Raw genomic sequence first — 17,170 nt, 5'->3', positions numbered from 1 at the left:
CACATTCGTCCTCTGTAAAAAACATTCATATAAATTTGAAAATTTAGGTAGAAAGAACTGTGGTTGTAATAAAATTATACCTGTCATATTGTCGGACAATCGAACACCGTTTTCTTTTTTACCCAGTTCTAATACAGTTGAAAATGACACGAATGAATTTGATTTACGCTAATGCCATCGTCCAACTATTAATATTTATTCCGGGTTCGAAGTTCGTTATTAACGTTAGGAGAACGCGTTAGCTGTTGAAGGTATGGAGAACAGCCAGCTCGCGTGTTAAAATATCACGATAATTAGCATACGTCGTCGGATCGAAAGATAGATGAAACGCGATGCGAATGCATAACATGATTTCTAACTTTGCCATACATACATACATACAGAATTTTATTATTCCGTAACACATACAGTTGTTGTTTCCGATGTCCTACGATCAATCGATACAATTTTTTCTTTTATCTATTATATAGGATCAGTAAAAATCAGTAAGATTATGTCAATTATATTTATATATTCAGAAAGTCATTTCGTTTTTTCGTAGAGAAATATCGTCAGAAAAAAAATCCTAGCACATGAATTTAACGATTGAAATAATCGTAACGCAATTTAATATTAAAATATGTTGCGCGCATATATTGGATTTTGTTAGTAGAACTGTTGTTGCGTACGTATAACCCGACTATTTCGATATTTACACAATTTGATATTTTCCTACGATTTCAACGATATTACGTTTTTTTAGGTTATTTGCTGAAGCGAATGCACAAAATGCATCATAAGAAAACATACAAAAATACAATTATTACTTGCAAACAATAAACAAATTGATAATAAACGAAATTTTCGCGATAGTATGCCGTAGGAATGAAAATGGGCAGAAAATGGGCAGAAAGTTTAATTATAGTGATCGTATTTTTCTCGTTATAAATCATTAGGTTATAAATCCGAATATAGTATCGTTCGCGGACGCAATCAAAATGCAAGCCGTCTGGTTTCTTTCGTCTATTGGCTTTGTAGTATTTGAAAGGCTTGATAGAAAACAGCTATGGAACATTAAAATTTAAGCATCGATTTATCTGTGCATTACAATCTGCATGATACTGTCACGTTCGCACGTACCTCCAATTTGTGTAGGATAAAATTACTAACATAATCATAAGTGTCTTTGGCACATCGTACTATTATATTATACATATATTGATTCGTTGCATTTACGTTTTACAATACTCCAAGAATACTAGAAGTTTTACCAAGCTAGAAAGAAATAAAAAATCAATTGCGTCATTATTATTATCATTATTTGTAGAATTATGAAACAAAATAATGTCGCATTTTTTGACTCTCACACAAATATTCGGACAAAGTTCACATTTATTATTTCATTTAATGTAATTTAATATTTCAAAAATAGTTTCAATATTTCCTGGCATAATAACCATTTTGTTTTAGAGAGAGAGAGAGAGAGAGAAAAAACATATCTTATACTATTTATAATTTTTCTAAAAATATTCTACTGTTATATTTGAAATACGAAACTAAAATGTTAATTATTTTGGAATATTTTTGAGTCACTGTATCCAAAAAATAATGAATCACGTAATAGGAGGAAAATTTAGGATAGAAAACGATTTCGAATAACGCGAATTCATAGAACGCATAAAATATTGACCGGAGTTTACCGTCATTTTTCTATATATATGATGAAATAAAATGTGTGTGTGTGTGTGTATTGTAGAAAAAGATAGTCACGTAGAAGGAGTTATGCAGCCGGAATTATCACGAGGTCGTGATCCTCCTGTCCAGTTCACAACAGTTTCTCAGAAAAACATACAACACGCGGCCATGTGTGCCTCGTAAAGATCCCATATACGAAATATCAGGTTTTTACAGGACGAACTGGATTCAGGTCGATTCGATGTTGATGCTGACGTTGACGTTCATAGTTGGAATCAGTTTAATAGTGATAGAAAAAGAAGATATTATGGTTGTTTGCGAGTATAATAAGAGTATACGTGTAGACAGTTTTCTTTCTCTTATTGAATCGTTACGCGAACCTATATTATCAACAAATTTATTTATTTTTCCTTTAAATGAAAGAAAGAAAGAAAAAAAAACAATGCAACGCGATAATATAATTCTGGCAGTAAAAGTCGATAACGCATTAGCAATGTTTACCGTCGACACAAATATGTAACACACGTACACATCTAACCAGCCACCTATACAAACGTTATCCACCCCGGCCTACATTTTACGTTTATTTATGCCATATAAGTATTACCTATATAACGTATAGACTTTTACAAGTGTTTCACATGATCACACTTAAGAATGTAAAACAGTCAATTCGATCAATTTGTAACCTGACACGTTCCTGTCCACTTATATTACAATTATTGCTTCCTACGCTTGCAGTCTAATCATTGTAACCGTTCGAACTTATCAAATCCCTCGAAATAAGTTTCAACTAATTGAAATATACGATCGGTTTAATCAAATATGACAGGAATATATTCAAATAAGTAGATCTTTCAAAAAATTCATACCAGTATTTGTCGAGAAAATACTTTGGCGGTGGTTGATTCAAAATAGATAAATTTTCTTTTATTATATTACCTCTCTCTCTCTCTCTCTATCTCATTCAAGTATTCAAATCTTATTATATCCACAAAGTATAATATGTTTTACTTTATTCAAATATGCTAGCCAAGATCAACAATAAATATAACAATAATATATAAATTAAACTCACGGTTATGTGTCTCTGAAGTCTTATAAATTGTTGCAATTCTTGGCGTAGAATCCATCGTCTCTGAGAATCAAGGATAAACTAAAAAATGCATTTATTTCTTTCATATGATTTCGTTGCATGTACCTAAACAGATACCTAATTACGTGTTTTGACCAAGACCATGTCGCAACAATATCATCCGAGTTCTTTTCTAACAAGCTGAAAAGAAAGAGATTGATAAAAAGATAGACGAATACCCCCAGGAGTTTCATTTATCTTTATCCCGTTAATCCAAATTACCGGTTTATCCGGATTACAAAAGATTATACTTTATATAAAACATTATATTTTTAACTTATAACACTTTTTTAATTACTACTGAATTTATATTGTACGTAATATTAATTGTTAAAAACGTTTATCGTTGATAATGTTTTAAGAGTATATCAAAGAAAAATGATATGATCAGTATATTACACCGAGACGTGATCGTTGACCAAACAAATTTATAAAAACCGTACTATTTGTGACGTGAAGCAATTTTTAGGTCATCCGGATTGGGCCCGGTTCCATTTCGAGTTCGATTAACGGGCTTCCACTATAGAGAAATAAAAATAGAAATAGAAAGAGGGAGTAAACTAAGTTTTGACTTTTTCAAAATCGAAACTTTCAAAATATATTGCATTCCTTGCAGTACCTTAATTCAAATCAATCTTACATATTAATACGTGGATGAAAAGACTTTTCTGTAATACAAGTTTAAAAGAAATAAATAAAACAATAATTCATACACAAATTATATTATTTGTGACGTCAAGAAATTGCAAACATCTTTATTGGACCCTGTAAAAAATGGAAAAAAAATAGAAAAAAATAGGAGAACATTAGGTGAGATAGTTTGAAGATCGTGGTTACACATTGTCAGTATCCCCTACTCTCTCTTTCTCTCTCTCTCATATTCAGACAAAGTCGTATACGCGCTTAGTTAGAGATACTCACACGCACACACTTATTTGTACACACTCACGCGTCACCCGGGAACGGTATCTCTATGGTCGAAAGAGAACCGACACAGTCGTCTCTTGGAAACTCCTCCGGCCTGTACGCCGAGTCTTCTGATCATCATCGCATCATCTCCTATACTAATCTATTATTTTATTGTATTATCATATTTTCGAACAATTGTGTCAACTGATAGAAAAAAACATCTTTAGTCGCGTGTTGTTATTCGTTCGTCAAAGGATCGAAGGAAGGATCATTTCATCTTTTATTTCTCATTCATTATACTTACTCGAGGTATGTGTTAGTTCATTATATTTTTATCTTACTTTTTGAGATACAATTTTCTTTTTTTCAATACCGAATTGATAGAACAGAATTAATTATTATAGATTTTGTTGTTTTTACCATTCTTTTGGTGATAGATAACACATTTTGTTATAATTTATATATGAATGTTTTTATTAGATTGTGTGTGTGTGTATTGCACTATTTCTTTTTATTTTTCTCCCACGCTAGATCATACACGTATTGCAATTATTCAATCAGAAACGTTCTATATTTGTAAATTATCAACAATTTATATGACTTATGTATTACAGTATTCTTGTTAAAAAGATAATAGAAAGGGAAAAGAAACGGGACATTTAAGTAAAAAATAAAATACACGACTAAACGGAATTCGCGAGAAAAACTAAGGAAAGTGCATTAGGATTGTTTACATTTATGTGGTAGACGTTTCATGCGTCATTCTTAAGTAGTGCCAATATATTTCACATGCACGAAACGCGCCAAACGCGCTTCCAGACCTTTTCTTCTTATCTTTAACTTCAAACGGTTGAAAAATTTCAATCATTGCACATCTACTTATGGTAATTTTCACCTTTACGAATCAAAAGAATATTCATTCTTATATTTCATTGTTCTCTTCGACAAATTTCGAGAATCACTTATATAATTAATATTAGAAAAATGAGAAAAATTCAATAAATCCCCATAAAAAACGTAAAACCGAAAGCAATAATAATAATATCAAAATTATATTGTAAATTGCTTGACGATTTATTTTTGTAACTATTTACGTCTCGATAGCCTTAACCTTTTTTTCTTTTTCTTTTTTTTTTTTAAATAGCAAAGAAACACAAAGAGCATAGAGAAAACGTATGGAATAAAAAAAGAAATAAATAAGAGAGAACAAAAATGGATTCAGAACCATAGAAGGACAACGACCGTGTAAAAAAGAAACGAACGGTTCCATACTCGATAAATCTACGAGGACGCAACCGGTAATTTATGTCAAATCAACCGGTTTCTTTCTGCTTTCTCGAGAATCATGGAAATTTACCAAGGGACATTCAAAATTTGACTAATACAATAATCCTTTTTGGGATTTCACGGTTAGAATCATCGCGGCGCGTAGAAATTACGAGAATCGGAATGAATTCATTCTCAGAATGAATGAATATATATGCGTTGATTATATTCATCAGAAAAACCCATACATTGTTTCGATACTACAATATAAAACTTTTCTACTTTCTTTTTTTTTCTTTTTTTAATACGTAACATATTTTTGTACATAATGTGTTTGTAGTCAGAACTTATATTGAATGAATATAATTACACAATTCTAATAGACTTATTACAGTAATCATATTCTAATAATGGTAATCAAATAATTATTTATTACTATTAACTACGGACTACATCGTCTCATTCTCAATGAAGAATACTAGTAACACAAACATAATATCTTCCCTTGGTTTGTTTTAAAACATTTGAGATCGCGTTCGTGCGATTTCGTAATGATTAGCGTATACTAAATTAACTGTGTAAATTTTACATATGAGTTTATGGTAACACAACGAACGCATCGTTACGGTGGATTACTTATGGAGGATGTAACGATCTCTCTAATATTTGTCCATGTGTGTGTGTGTGCGTTTGACATCATCGTGAAATAAAGTAACCACCTCCACATTATTCGTGAGACACGATTTAGAGGACATCTCGAATAATATCCGTTTGCGTAATCATCTATCTGATTGCGAATGAATGATCTCGAAATGAATGAAAAGAAAAAATGAAAGAATTATAATCGATTCGTTCGATGATTATTATCATGATCGAAAAAGTGTAGAATATAAAATTCAGATTATGAACGCGTCAGCGTCATGGTTAATCTTCTTTTTTTTTATGGTTTTTTGTTTGGCATGCATAGTTCAGTTATTGTTGTTAGAAAGGTGGTGGTATTCGATCATCGATCATTTACGATTAGTTAGAAAAGTATTAGATCACGTCCCGGAAGATTGTTCGAGTCACTGAAAGGATAATACAAAAATATATAAAAATGATGCATGCGTCCTTCGATTGACATGATAGATACTTTTTAAATCTGCTAATTATTCTTCAATTTTTACTCGGACGAAGGTAAAAATCGAAAAAATATGTGATATAATTATTGGTGACTATAAATTGTGTTAGAATAAAATTGACGCGAATGAAATCGACTTGTTGATTGAAGTGAATCAGTAAATTGGTACCTAAATTCGTGGCTCTTGCCAAGATCGGTAGATTCTTGTCCAGCGAGGATGTGCCGATCTGCATGCGTAATGTAACCTGGATATATGGTGACTCGTTAAAACGTAAAATAAGCTTTGGTATCGTTTCTATCGATGTGTCCCTTGACGTCGACCGTCCTCGATCTAAATTCGCAGACCGAGCTGAGCCGAGCCGATGCTGAATCGCTAAACATATTCGAAACATCACACCGTAACTGTCTATCTTCTCTTTTATCTTTCGTTATTATTATTATTCATTATTTTATCTCAAATTTATACAATTCTATTTTATTTCTATACTTTAATCCGCATTTCTTACACTTTTATTATTCCTATTTCACGTGCAATATTTACGACCGATCTTACATTCATGTTTAATTAATTCATTCTGTATTATTCTTATAAGCACTATTTGCATTTCTTATTGCATTCTCAATTATATTTGTATCTTATTTTACTTTCCTACAATGTTACGCTTAGCGAGTTATGCGATTAGCACTATTTGTGTTTTGATGCAAGTGTCGACTTGCATCTTCTAATCGTTCCATTCTTATTATCTAACACTATTATCTATATGTACATACATATATAAGCATATACATAATATGTTTGTATATGCGTATGTACGTGTACATTAATCTCTCTCATTCTTTCATTTGACCATTATTCGAAGAAAACGTGTTACTTTGTATCGATCGTGCTATTAATGATGTCTACCTGCATATTTTCTAACTTTACTAGTTCGATGAACAATGGAAAAAAGTGAACGACACTTTACCTTTTCGTGATTAACGGTAAACGAAACGGTACCATTCGAATGAAAGAGAAATATGATGAATGCATTAGGAAGAGAAAGACAAAAACTTCCATATGCCCTTAGCGCGATTCTAACTTACTATGGAAAATTTATCGATCATGAGTCAGATATCGTTACCAGAAAAATCACATAACCGATGCAAACAAAAAATAAACACGTGTTGTTTATGAGTCATTATCGTTTCCATCGTTGTAATATTTTATCTGGAATAATAGACAATGGAAAAATTTGTGTATTTTTGTAATAATAAAAAAAAAAAAGAAAAAAAATATTTCTTTCTTACAGATGGTGAATTTAAAAGAAGCCATTGGGGTGAACGAGCTCACGGATAAAAAGTCTGGCCTTTACCGGGCTTTATTAGCTGAATTTCTTGGTACCATGCTGTTAAATTTCTTCGGTTGTGGATCGGTCGTGACAAGTAATGTTGTTGCAATAAGTCTTGCATTTGGTTTGACCGTAACAGCTGCGATACAAGCAATAGGCCACGTTTCCGGTGGTCACATCAATCCTGCGGTTACCTTTGGTTTAATGGTTATTGGAAAGGTACAAAGGTTCTATTCTTAGCATATAATATCATTAAGTAATAATAAATCTGCTTATGAAAAGAAAAGAGGGTGGTAAGTTACTAATTAAAGAAACTAATGTCTAATTGACGATATCTAATCTAACCGAAATTTTATCTATACCCCTTTCCTCTTCAGTCATTCACATAAGATTACGTTCTTATTCATAGAACGTTTATCTTACCAGTGGTTACGGGTGACCACCATGGTACTACAGATAAAACAATCTGCGGTTACATGTTACCAATAAGAATACTGACGCATACGCGTACGTTTATTTTATCGTGCGCGAAAAAAAGTTATAATCATTGTCCTATTCTTTTGTCGATACGAACAAATATAGATTAAAATAATTGTTTTCGCTAGAAAATATTCGCGTCCACCTTAGATCATGAAATTCTTGAGAAAATAATTAATTAACGCTTTTTACTATGATTATTATTTTCTAATGAAACGTTTCATCGATTATCCGTTTATGGTAATCCGAAAAATATGCCTAACGCTTTAGGCAAATAATTCTGCTATGTTTACTTTAAACGCGTAATTATAAATTAATGAAATAAAAGAACCGTCATAAATTGATCATAATATCACGATCGAATAAATTATCACTTTGCGCTAGGTAATGCAAAGTAGTTAACGCGTAATCGCTCATTCGGAGATCTCTAATTACGCGTTGGTTACTTCATGACCGCAATGAGCTGGCATTTTGCAAAACAATTTTCTACGTTTCTTTCATATTATCAAGTTGCACATATTTCTACATTTTCTATAAGTCAATAGAATAATTACAACGATACAAATTTGTTCTTACTTGAAATAAATTTATGATTTATGTTAAATTATATTGTCTCAGGTAGCAATTATTCGAGGAATTCTTTACGTGGTTGCTCAAAGTGCTGGAGCTATCGCTGGTTCGGCTATACTAAGGGCACTTTCTGCCGAAAGCATGGAAGCCAGTCTCGGTACTGTATCTCTCGCCGAAGGGGTAACACCGGTTCAAGGTCTTGGAATAGAATTTTTCCTTGCAATGATACTGGTTTTGGTTGTCTGTGGTGCATGCGACGATGCAAAATCTGACAGTAAAGGTATAGCACCTCTACTGATTGGACTTTCCGTTACCGTTGGACACATCGTTGGTGTAAGATATTTTATTTTTCAATAGAAACAAAATAACAGTCGCGTATGGGTTTTATCATGCAAATCGTATATGTGTTTTAGGTTCCACGAACGGGTGCTGGAATGAATCCAGCACGATCGTTAGGAAGTTCGGTCGTTATGGGTGCATTTGACGATCATTGGTTATATTGGGTGGGACCTATTCTCGGTGGACTTGCCGGAGGTTTGATTTATACTCATGCTGTTGGTCCAGCAAAGAAAGAAGAAATATCTACCAGGCAATACGCAACTGTAGCTTTGGAAGAGAAAGAGGTACGATCTTCTTTTATATTTTTATCTATTGCACAAGGATATAATATAAAAAAATATTCAAATATATTTCTAACAAAATGACTATTATATTTTGTGTCTTCAACAATCCACATAACGCTAAACTTTATTCAATTAACAAAATGTTTCGAATATTTGTTAAGTCAATTCTTTCTTTTGCTTTTTTTTTCTCATCGTTTTTATCTCGTAGAGGTTCGAGTACATAGACAGCGGAAGAGGAGGACTATAAAGAAACAACAAATCGAAATGATTCGAAGACACAAAAATGCAGGATAATTAGGTGGTCAATGATAGAAAACTATTGTTTTGCAGCTCCAGAATTTTACCAGCAGGAAGAACGTCCACCCCGCTTGACTACTCATCGAACATCACTAATTTCAACCCTCATGCCAAGTTACTAAACTCCTTCCTCTTTTTACGTAGCCTTTAAATTTCTCTTCGATATGAAAATAAACGAAGATGGTTAACTGCATGAAATAATAATCAAATAATATAACTTTTAGAAATAACATGAAATATTTTTTAATACTCCGTTAATTGGGCTTAGTTATGCAGACATTTAGCGGATCCTCAATATGATTAACAATTAAATAAACAGAGTTGCTATTTTATATTTAAATAAATAACACAAATTATTGTACTTTGTAAAATTGTACTTTTATGATCTACAAAATTTGATTTAAAATTATTCGATTTTGACATTATTCTGCGTAACTTGACCCAATTGAGAATACACTAATAATTTATTAAAACAAATAAAAAAACACTTTTGAGTAAGCCAAAGACGATAAACTCTATTATAAAAAGCTGACACACTTGTGACAACTTTTTGCTTCAATTATAATAGTTTCATACTTACATAAAGAATCTCAAACGTTGTCCGGTTATTTTTTCTGCTTACTGAATGTTATCTGCATGCTATCGCAGCATCGACGATAATTAAGAAAAATAAAAAAAATTCATCAAATCATCCAACATAATTATATTATTTCCTGCTTTAGTCTTACATTATCAACATTAAAATAAGGTTTCGTATTTAATCATTTGTATAAAAACGTTGACCAAAAATGAAAAAAATTCATTTTCAGTAATTATACCTTTTTCTCTCGTATTATTCGCAATACTAAATTAACGATTAATTTGCAATTATTTAATAATTCAATAAATTATAATTTAAATTTAAAAAAAATATTAAAAATTTATAAAAAAAAAGTATGTGTATACATAATTATTATCATTGTTAATACGATTACGACAATAAAATGTACATGTAATAACGCAAGCTACCCTCTGCCATAGAAAATAATAAAATATATCTATCTATATTTTGTATATAAAACTGTACAATCGATTATTATTTGTTTCATTTATTTCATTTCCAGGGTAGGAAATAAGAAAAAAGAAAAGAAAATAATAAGACAAAAGATGTTTAGCATGTACAACATATTTTACTAGTACGTATGCCATAAATTTTGTTTTCATCTGGATAGATAATTACAAATATTCTTAAAACAATTCTTAATATGTATATGCACCACCTTAGATTTCATAATTTTTTTGAATAATCGTGACTGCTTGTTAAAATGTCAATATTATCATTTCGTCTTATTACGATTATCTTTTAATCGTAAATAACCACAAAACTAATCCATTGTAATCTTGTATTTAGCAACACAGCTGTAAATTATATTTAACAAATTGCTAATATGCACGTCTTACTACTTGAAACTTGTAATTTTAATTTTTCTTATTTTTTTGGATTAGAGGAGGGAAGGGGAGGGGGCGGATAGGTAGAATATTTCTGGGAGATATTTTCTTTCATAAAAATAGGAAGAAAAATGAACCATGCATAGTGTGTGAAAAAAATTAAAACATAATCATTTGATCGGTGCATCAATGTAAATAGATTGTTTCCATTGCAAGATTATAGCTCTAAAGAATGAATGAAACGTATGAATAGACTGTATGTGTATGTGTTTGTGTATGAGATAATATATCAAGATACTTAATTTTCAAATGAATAATTCTCGACTCGTAACTAAAACGTACATCTAAAACTTCTTTAAGATGCACTTAAAATAGAAGAATCAGGGTCGTTGGACGAACACCTTTACTAAAATTTAACCTTCCATTTGTGAAAGCTTATCTTCAAGACTGTCTTGACTATCATTGGTATCGTTCAAATTAATAGTATCATTCTCGTGATGTAACTCAATAACCGAATCCTCTAACGTATTGTCATTTTTCTGAACGTCTAAGACGTTGTCCGACGGTTCAAAAATATCCGTAGACTCTGAAAGATCTTGGGTATCCAAGGCTAAGTTAGATTCTTGATTTTCATCTTGTTCAATGATTTGTTCATTGGTTTGTTCTAAATCCGTTTTGAATTCTATCACTTGGGTATCTAAAACATCCATAGAAACAACTCCTTGAATCTTCAAGTTGTTTTCCTGTTCCTTTTCGTTAACTGTTTCTTCTACCACCACCGAGGGTTTCTCGTCAACGTCTATTGACGTAGATGCAACAATATGCGGTTGTTTCAATTTTTCCGTATAAATCTTTTGCGAATTTTCACCAACCGATGAAGAAATCTGTGTGAGATTAGTTAATACTGTTTCTTGAATTTTGGCTACCGTATCAGCCGAATCAAGGATGCTGCTAAGTTCACGATTCATTTCATCCACGTCGGTAGTATCTTCGGATTTTAAGACTATAATCTTTTTGTTTCCATATACTTTAGAGCTTGACACAATGCCTTGTCTGTTTTCTTTCCTTGATACACTAACAGGAGCGGCAAGGACCAATGCCGTTGTAGTCGGTGTTATTGGTGTTAAAGCAGTAACTGTTGTAGATAGGGAAGGGACTTCAATTTGTATGCCATCTGCTGTCGTGGTTATTGTCGTGACCTCTAACTTTTGGACATTTTCTTGATTATCTTCCTTAACTTCGGGTTGCTCCTGCTGCTGCTGTTGTTCCTGTTGATTCTCTTTTTCGGGTAATACACCAAATATGATTGGTTTGTCATCATTATATTCTTGTTCCTCATCATAAATACTTTGTTTCCTTTTAACGAATACCCTCTTCAATGGTAATTGTTGTTCGTCTTCCGACTCATCGTGTCGTTCCGGCAACATCTCATCTATCGGTTCATATTCTTGTTGCTTTCGTGCTTGAAGTTCCTCGATCTTCAATCGTTGCTGTTCTACTCGTTTCTCCAATTGTTCCAACTTTTCTTTAGTCTCTTGATCGCCTTTCGTCAATTCACTCATTTTCTGTTCTGTCGTTGTCTTCGGTGTGGACGTTGACATGTTGGAAAATTGAGATGTTTTCAGCTCAAACTTAGGCGATTCCAGTGATAAGGATTCATTAGTTTTCAATGTAGTCGTTGGTCGAGTATCTGCAGAAGATTGAAGTACAGCCTGTACCAATCCTGAAGTTTTATCCAATGGCTTCTTAACGATCACTCTTTTGACAACATTACCAGTAGGAAGTTTAGCTAACTCGGCTGGATCGATTATCGTACCATCTGGATTCATGATAACTTCTCTCGTGGTATCCCCTTGACGAATAATTCTACGAACTATCACTCGTTTCGTAACCTTGTGTCCACCACCAGCAGGTAACGTTTGAGCTAAGAGGTTCGGAACTTCTTCTTTAGGTGCTACTGTTGTAACCGACGACGACGACGTATCCGTACCAGTATTAGACTTTCTCATAACGATTCTCTTGATAACTTTCACCGTGTTAATCGATTTCGAAGACCCACCGATCGACGACAGATCTACTTTTTCATCCTTACAAACTACTTGTCCTTGTGAATTCTGCGACAATGATTGAGATTTAATAGTTTGACCACTGGAAGAAGGAGTGCCGTCTTTAGCAATTTCCTGAACATTTTGATGCTTTAGAGGGATTTTATGTTCTTTAAAGACAGAAGCCACGATCTTTTGTACTTGTGCTTCCGTATCGTCGACTCGAGTCTTTTGCGTCTCGTCTTTTGATTGAGACGACGACGACGACGACGACGATGTCTTTACAGTCGACGGAGTATTGCTAGATTTTGTTTCCTGAATTTCTCTGCGTTGAACAGGCATCAACGTTTTTATCGTCTTTTTCACCATATTACCATCTTTTCCTCTTACATAAACGACTTGCTCTTTACGATCCTCTTTGTCAGCTCTCTCAGCTTCTTCTTCGCTCTCGGTAGGCTTACCTTTCGGAAGTTTCTTAATGACATAAGCTGGTGGCTCGTAATCGTCATCCCCATCAGAATATTGTTCTTCTTCCTCCTGCTCTTCTTCCGAATCCATTTTAACCTTATTATCCGGTTCCAGACCATCCGGTCCCATTTTTTCTCCAGCCTCGATATGCTGTTTTATATGGGTGACATAATCCGCCCGATTACGACAGGATTGCTTACAAACGTCACAAGTCAATCCCATACCCGTGCGTTTGGTGTGCGTCAAAAGATGTACCTCCAAACTTTCCTTGCGTTTAAATGCTTTACCGCAATCCTCGCAAACGTGACGTTTTTCCACGGAATGTGAGCGCATGTGTCTGGTAAGATGATGGGACAAAAGGAAAGAACGTGGACAGAGTTTGCAAAGATACGGCCTGTGTCCTGCATGAGTCGTCAAATGGCGCGCCAATTTCGTACTAGTGCGGAAAGCTTCTTTGCAGTACTCGCAAACGAACGTCTTATCCTCGCTGTGCATCATCTCGTGGCGCTCCAATCCCTGCTTGTAAGAGAATCGTTTGTTACAGATATTACATTGGTAGGGTTTCTCTTTCTTATGTACGGCATCCTCGTGCTTTTGCAATTCCTCGCTCGTAAAGAATTCTACGTCGCAGTGCGTGCACGCGAAACGCAACTCGTCGCGATGCGATTTTTCGTGCCGTTGTAGCAAACTCATTCGTGAAAATTGTTTGTTGCATACTTGACAAGAGAATGGTTTCTCCTCGGAATGCGTAGCCATGTGCTTGCCCAAATCGTATTTAGAGAAAAACATACGATCGCATTCGGTACACTTGTAATTACGATCGCGATGGGCACGGTGAATGTGTACAACAAGCGATTGTCGTAACGGAAATGTACGTTCGCATTGATCGCAAGCATGAACCCTAATCTCACCGGGTTCTAATTTAGGACGTTCCTCTTTCGAATCATTCGTCTCTTGTTCGTCCTCGCTGCCAGCATCTTGATCCTCTTCGTAAAAATCATGACGAGTATCACTCTTTTCCCGTTTGTCCGATTGCCTTTCGCGCTCCCTGTCTCTGTCCCTTTCCCTTTCCCTTTCTCTCTCTCTTTCCCCCCTTTCCCCTCTTTCTCTCTCCCTATCTCGGTCACGTTCTCTGTTCTCTCGTCTTTCTCTGTCACCGTTGTCAACGCGTGGCTTCTTTGTATTCTCATTTTGCGTTCTCTGATCGCATACTCTCTTCGTTCCACTTTCTGGTGGTTCATTGGATATTGGTGGGAATGGTCGTGGTAAGACACCCGACAAAGGGTATGCCCTTAAAGCTTCGTCCGCTTTTTTACATTGAGATTTAAACTTGTACGAACGATCTAAATTCCATCTGCACAGGTTGCATATCATCTGCGGCATTCCATCTGCAGCATAAACCTGCAAGAAATCAATTTTTCCAATCATGATAAGCAATATTTCGATTTATGCAACAACTTTTGTTGCACTTTTTAACAGTGCGGTATTTTGAACACAGTCATGATTACCCGCCACATACATATCGAACGAAATTTCAATTGCGTGACGTTTAATGGCATCTAGTTACCACCACGAAAACTAATAAAAGAAACACTGCATTATCATAAGCAATAAGCATGCCATCTACGATAACTCTATCGGTAATCATGTTTACTCCGTCATTACTCGCGATGGTACGCCACTCATGAATAAAATTCACTTCTCAGTAACGGAAGACGGAAATTTATATGCTAAGAGATTCTCGTAAAAAAGAAATATGCGATAAAAAAAATTTGAAAAGAAACAAAATTAGGTGGAAACAATTAAAAGAAAAAAAAAAAACAATTGCGGGGAGAAAAAACAATCAAATGATGCATGTAGAGTAAAACAAAAAAATAAAAAAAAGAGATGGTGGGGAAAAAGTAGAAAGTAAAAGAGCATGTATCGCAAATGAAGAGTATAATAATATTTAAAAAAAAGACGACTTATCATATGTAAAAATAAAATAATTACCTCGATGGCAACGCAGGACATGATCTGCAAGGTGAGCGGTACATGGAAAGGTTTTTTGTGATCCCTGTCGAAAATGAAGCTTAAAGGTTCGGTCTCGGTTAGGCAGAATCTGCATACCCGTCTCGAACGTAACGGCGTTGGTCTATTCTCCATTATTATATTATCCTTTGATATTTAATTATATTTTGTTTTGATCTTTTTCGTTCAAAGTCTCGGTAGGTGTGTTGTAGCCTAGTTCAGTTATTGGCGCTTCGTGGCGCGTCCTCCCTCGCACGTTGCTGTTGCTGCTGCTGCTGTCTATGTATATTCGTCGATTGCTAGTTACTTTGCGTATACTCTTATAGTTCGATTTTAGAAAATATAGTAAATTACTTACACAATATATCCAACGTTGCCGAGTTATATCAGCGAAAAGCTTGTAAAACGTGCCCTCGGTGATAGTTCGTCACCGGTCACCGCCACCTTCCACACTACTACAATACTAATCACACACACGCACACACATACACTACGTAACCGAGATACACCGATATCCCACCTTTCAATGTAATCCTTATTCTCCCTCTTTTAATTTTTCTTCTTTTTTACTCCTTCTTTCTTTTTTTCTTCTTCTCCTCCTCCTCCACCTTCTCTTCTTCTTCTTCTTCCTCTTCCGTTCCACCTTTTTATTACGTCCACGTATTCTTGAATAATAGTTCAATATTAAACTCGAATTATCTTTCTCGGTTCTAGCCACGAACCGATGAAATGACGCCGAGCGTCGGTAAGAAGCGGGAAAAAGCGTCGCGTCTATCGCTTTTAGCACGAATTAATTGTACAACACTGCTGTAATGGCGCTACCAGAACTCTCCATTTCGTCTAACTGACTGGCGTCACCCGCTAAGCTTCTTCTAGTCTTTTCATGACAGCGGCCTCTTTTTCCTATTTCTTTGCTTGCTCCTATGATAAGTTTCTAACTATAGCTCGTCCCGCCATCTAATTTTTTATTATAGAAATACGTATTTCTCATTTTCATTTGATCAGAAATCATGTTTTTCTTTTCTTGTATTATTTCGCTACTTTTATTACCAATCAAATTTAAATAAACAAAGTTATTGCGTGAATTTTTTTTAGTCCAACTTAGGATTTAATTTTTTATTCGGTCAAGCTTTGATGATCTGCCACCGTGGCAGTAATGTCATCCAACGTGTCGCCCTCTTTCTACGAATACCATCTACATTTGTACATACGCAATGCAATTCCATTTGTAGGTATATAATATGTAAATGATATCTGAATTTTCATCTACGATGAATGGAGTATATAACGTTGATATTTATCTTGATTGATAACATTAATATATATTTTTAATCATCGTAGAGATGCATTTTTTCTCAACTTTCCTTGTAAGAATCAATACCTTTCTTTGCAATGAGTACAATGACCTAATTATTGTTATTCTTACATACAATTTTTAAGAATCTGACACAGTATAATTATTATTTATTTGTTTAGATAAATGGCTCTTATACCGCGAATTTTTCAATGTATTCTCTTGATTTGTTGATTGATTGTTTAATTCACACGCAATATTAAAAATTTAATGGCTCTCGTGAGTTGGCGAACACTGCTACAGGATATTATTAGAACTATATTTAATCGAAACAAATATTGTTTTATTTTTAATATTGGAATTTCATATTTATGTGAATTTTTTACAAATTAGGAAATTTATAATCAAACAATTCTATAGAATACGAATGAAGAAAATTGTAAAAGATCGCGGAATCGTGTCCGGGACGTCGTCCTTTCAGGACAACTGGTGAACCTTCTGACATTTTCGGATATTGGAATTTCAA

General features: G+C 34.0%; 2 protein-coding genes across 5 annotated transcripts; one reads left to right on the top strand and one right to left on the bottom strand.

Moving 5' to 3' along the window:
* The first annotated feature begins 3,781 nt into the window (after positions 1 to 3,781).
* Positions 3,782 to 10,269, top strand: LOC106786978 (aquaporin AQPAn.G). Of its 3 annotated transcripts, none has more exons than XM_014748922.1 (5): positions 3,782 to 4,027; positions 7,394 to 7,651; positions 8,528 to 8,812; positions 8,893 to 9,102; positions 9,433 to 10,268. In XM_014748922.1, the coding sequence occupies exons 2-5, from the start codon at positions 7,394 to 7,396 to the stop codon at positions 9,472 to 9,474; spliced, it is 795 nt and encodes a 264-aa protein (XP_014604408.1). In that variant the 5' UTR covers positions 3,782 to 4,027; the 3' UTR covers positions 9,475 to 10,268. The 3 variants fall into 3 exon arrangements, with proteins under 3 accessions (XP_014604408.1, XP_014604409.1, XP_014604410.1); XM_014748923.1 differs by having other exon boundaries at positions 3,783 to 4,027; positions 9,311 to 9,805; XM_014748924.1 differs by lacking the exon at positions 3,782 to 4,027 and having other exon boundaries at positions 9,433 to 10,269.
* Positions 10,270 to 10,546: 277 nt separating this feature from the next.
* Positions 10,547 to 16,222, bottom strand: LOC106786977. 2 transcript variants are annotated; one of them, XM_014748920.1, is made up of 3 exons: positions 15,709 to 16,222; positions 15,333 to 15,629; positions 10,547 to 14,741 (listed from the first exon to the last, which is right to left on the bottom strand). In XM_014748920.1, exons 2-3 carry the CDS (start codon positions 15,483 to 15,485, stop codon positions 11,241 to 11,243), a joined length of 3,654 nt encoding a protein of 1,217 aa, XP_014604406.1. In that variant the 5' UTR covers positions 15,486 to 15,629; positions 15,709 to 16,222; the 3' UTR covers positions 10,547 to 11,240. The 2 variants fall into 2 exon arrangements, with proteins under 2 accessions (XP_014604406.1, XP_014604407.1); XM_014748921.1 differs by having other exon boundaries at positions 15,333 to 15,625.
* Positions 16,223 to 17,170: the final 948 nt, after the last annotated feature.

Source organism: Polistes canadensis, unplaced genomic scaffold (genome assembly GCF_001313835.1).
Source record: "Polistes canadensis isolate GaletaPanama2010 unplaced genomic scaffold, ASM131383v1 scaffold_89, whole genome shotgun sequence".
In the NCBI taxonomy this organism is placed as follows: domain Eukaryota; kingdom Metazoa; phylum Arthropoda; class Insecta; order Hymenoptera; family Vespidae; genus Polistes; species Polistes canadensis.
This window is presented reverse-complemented; position numbering and strand designations above follow the sequence as displayed.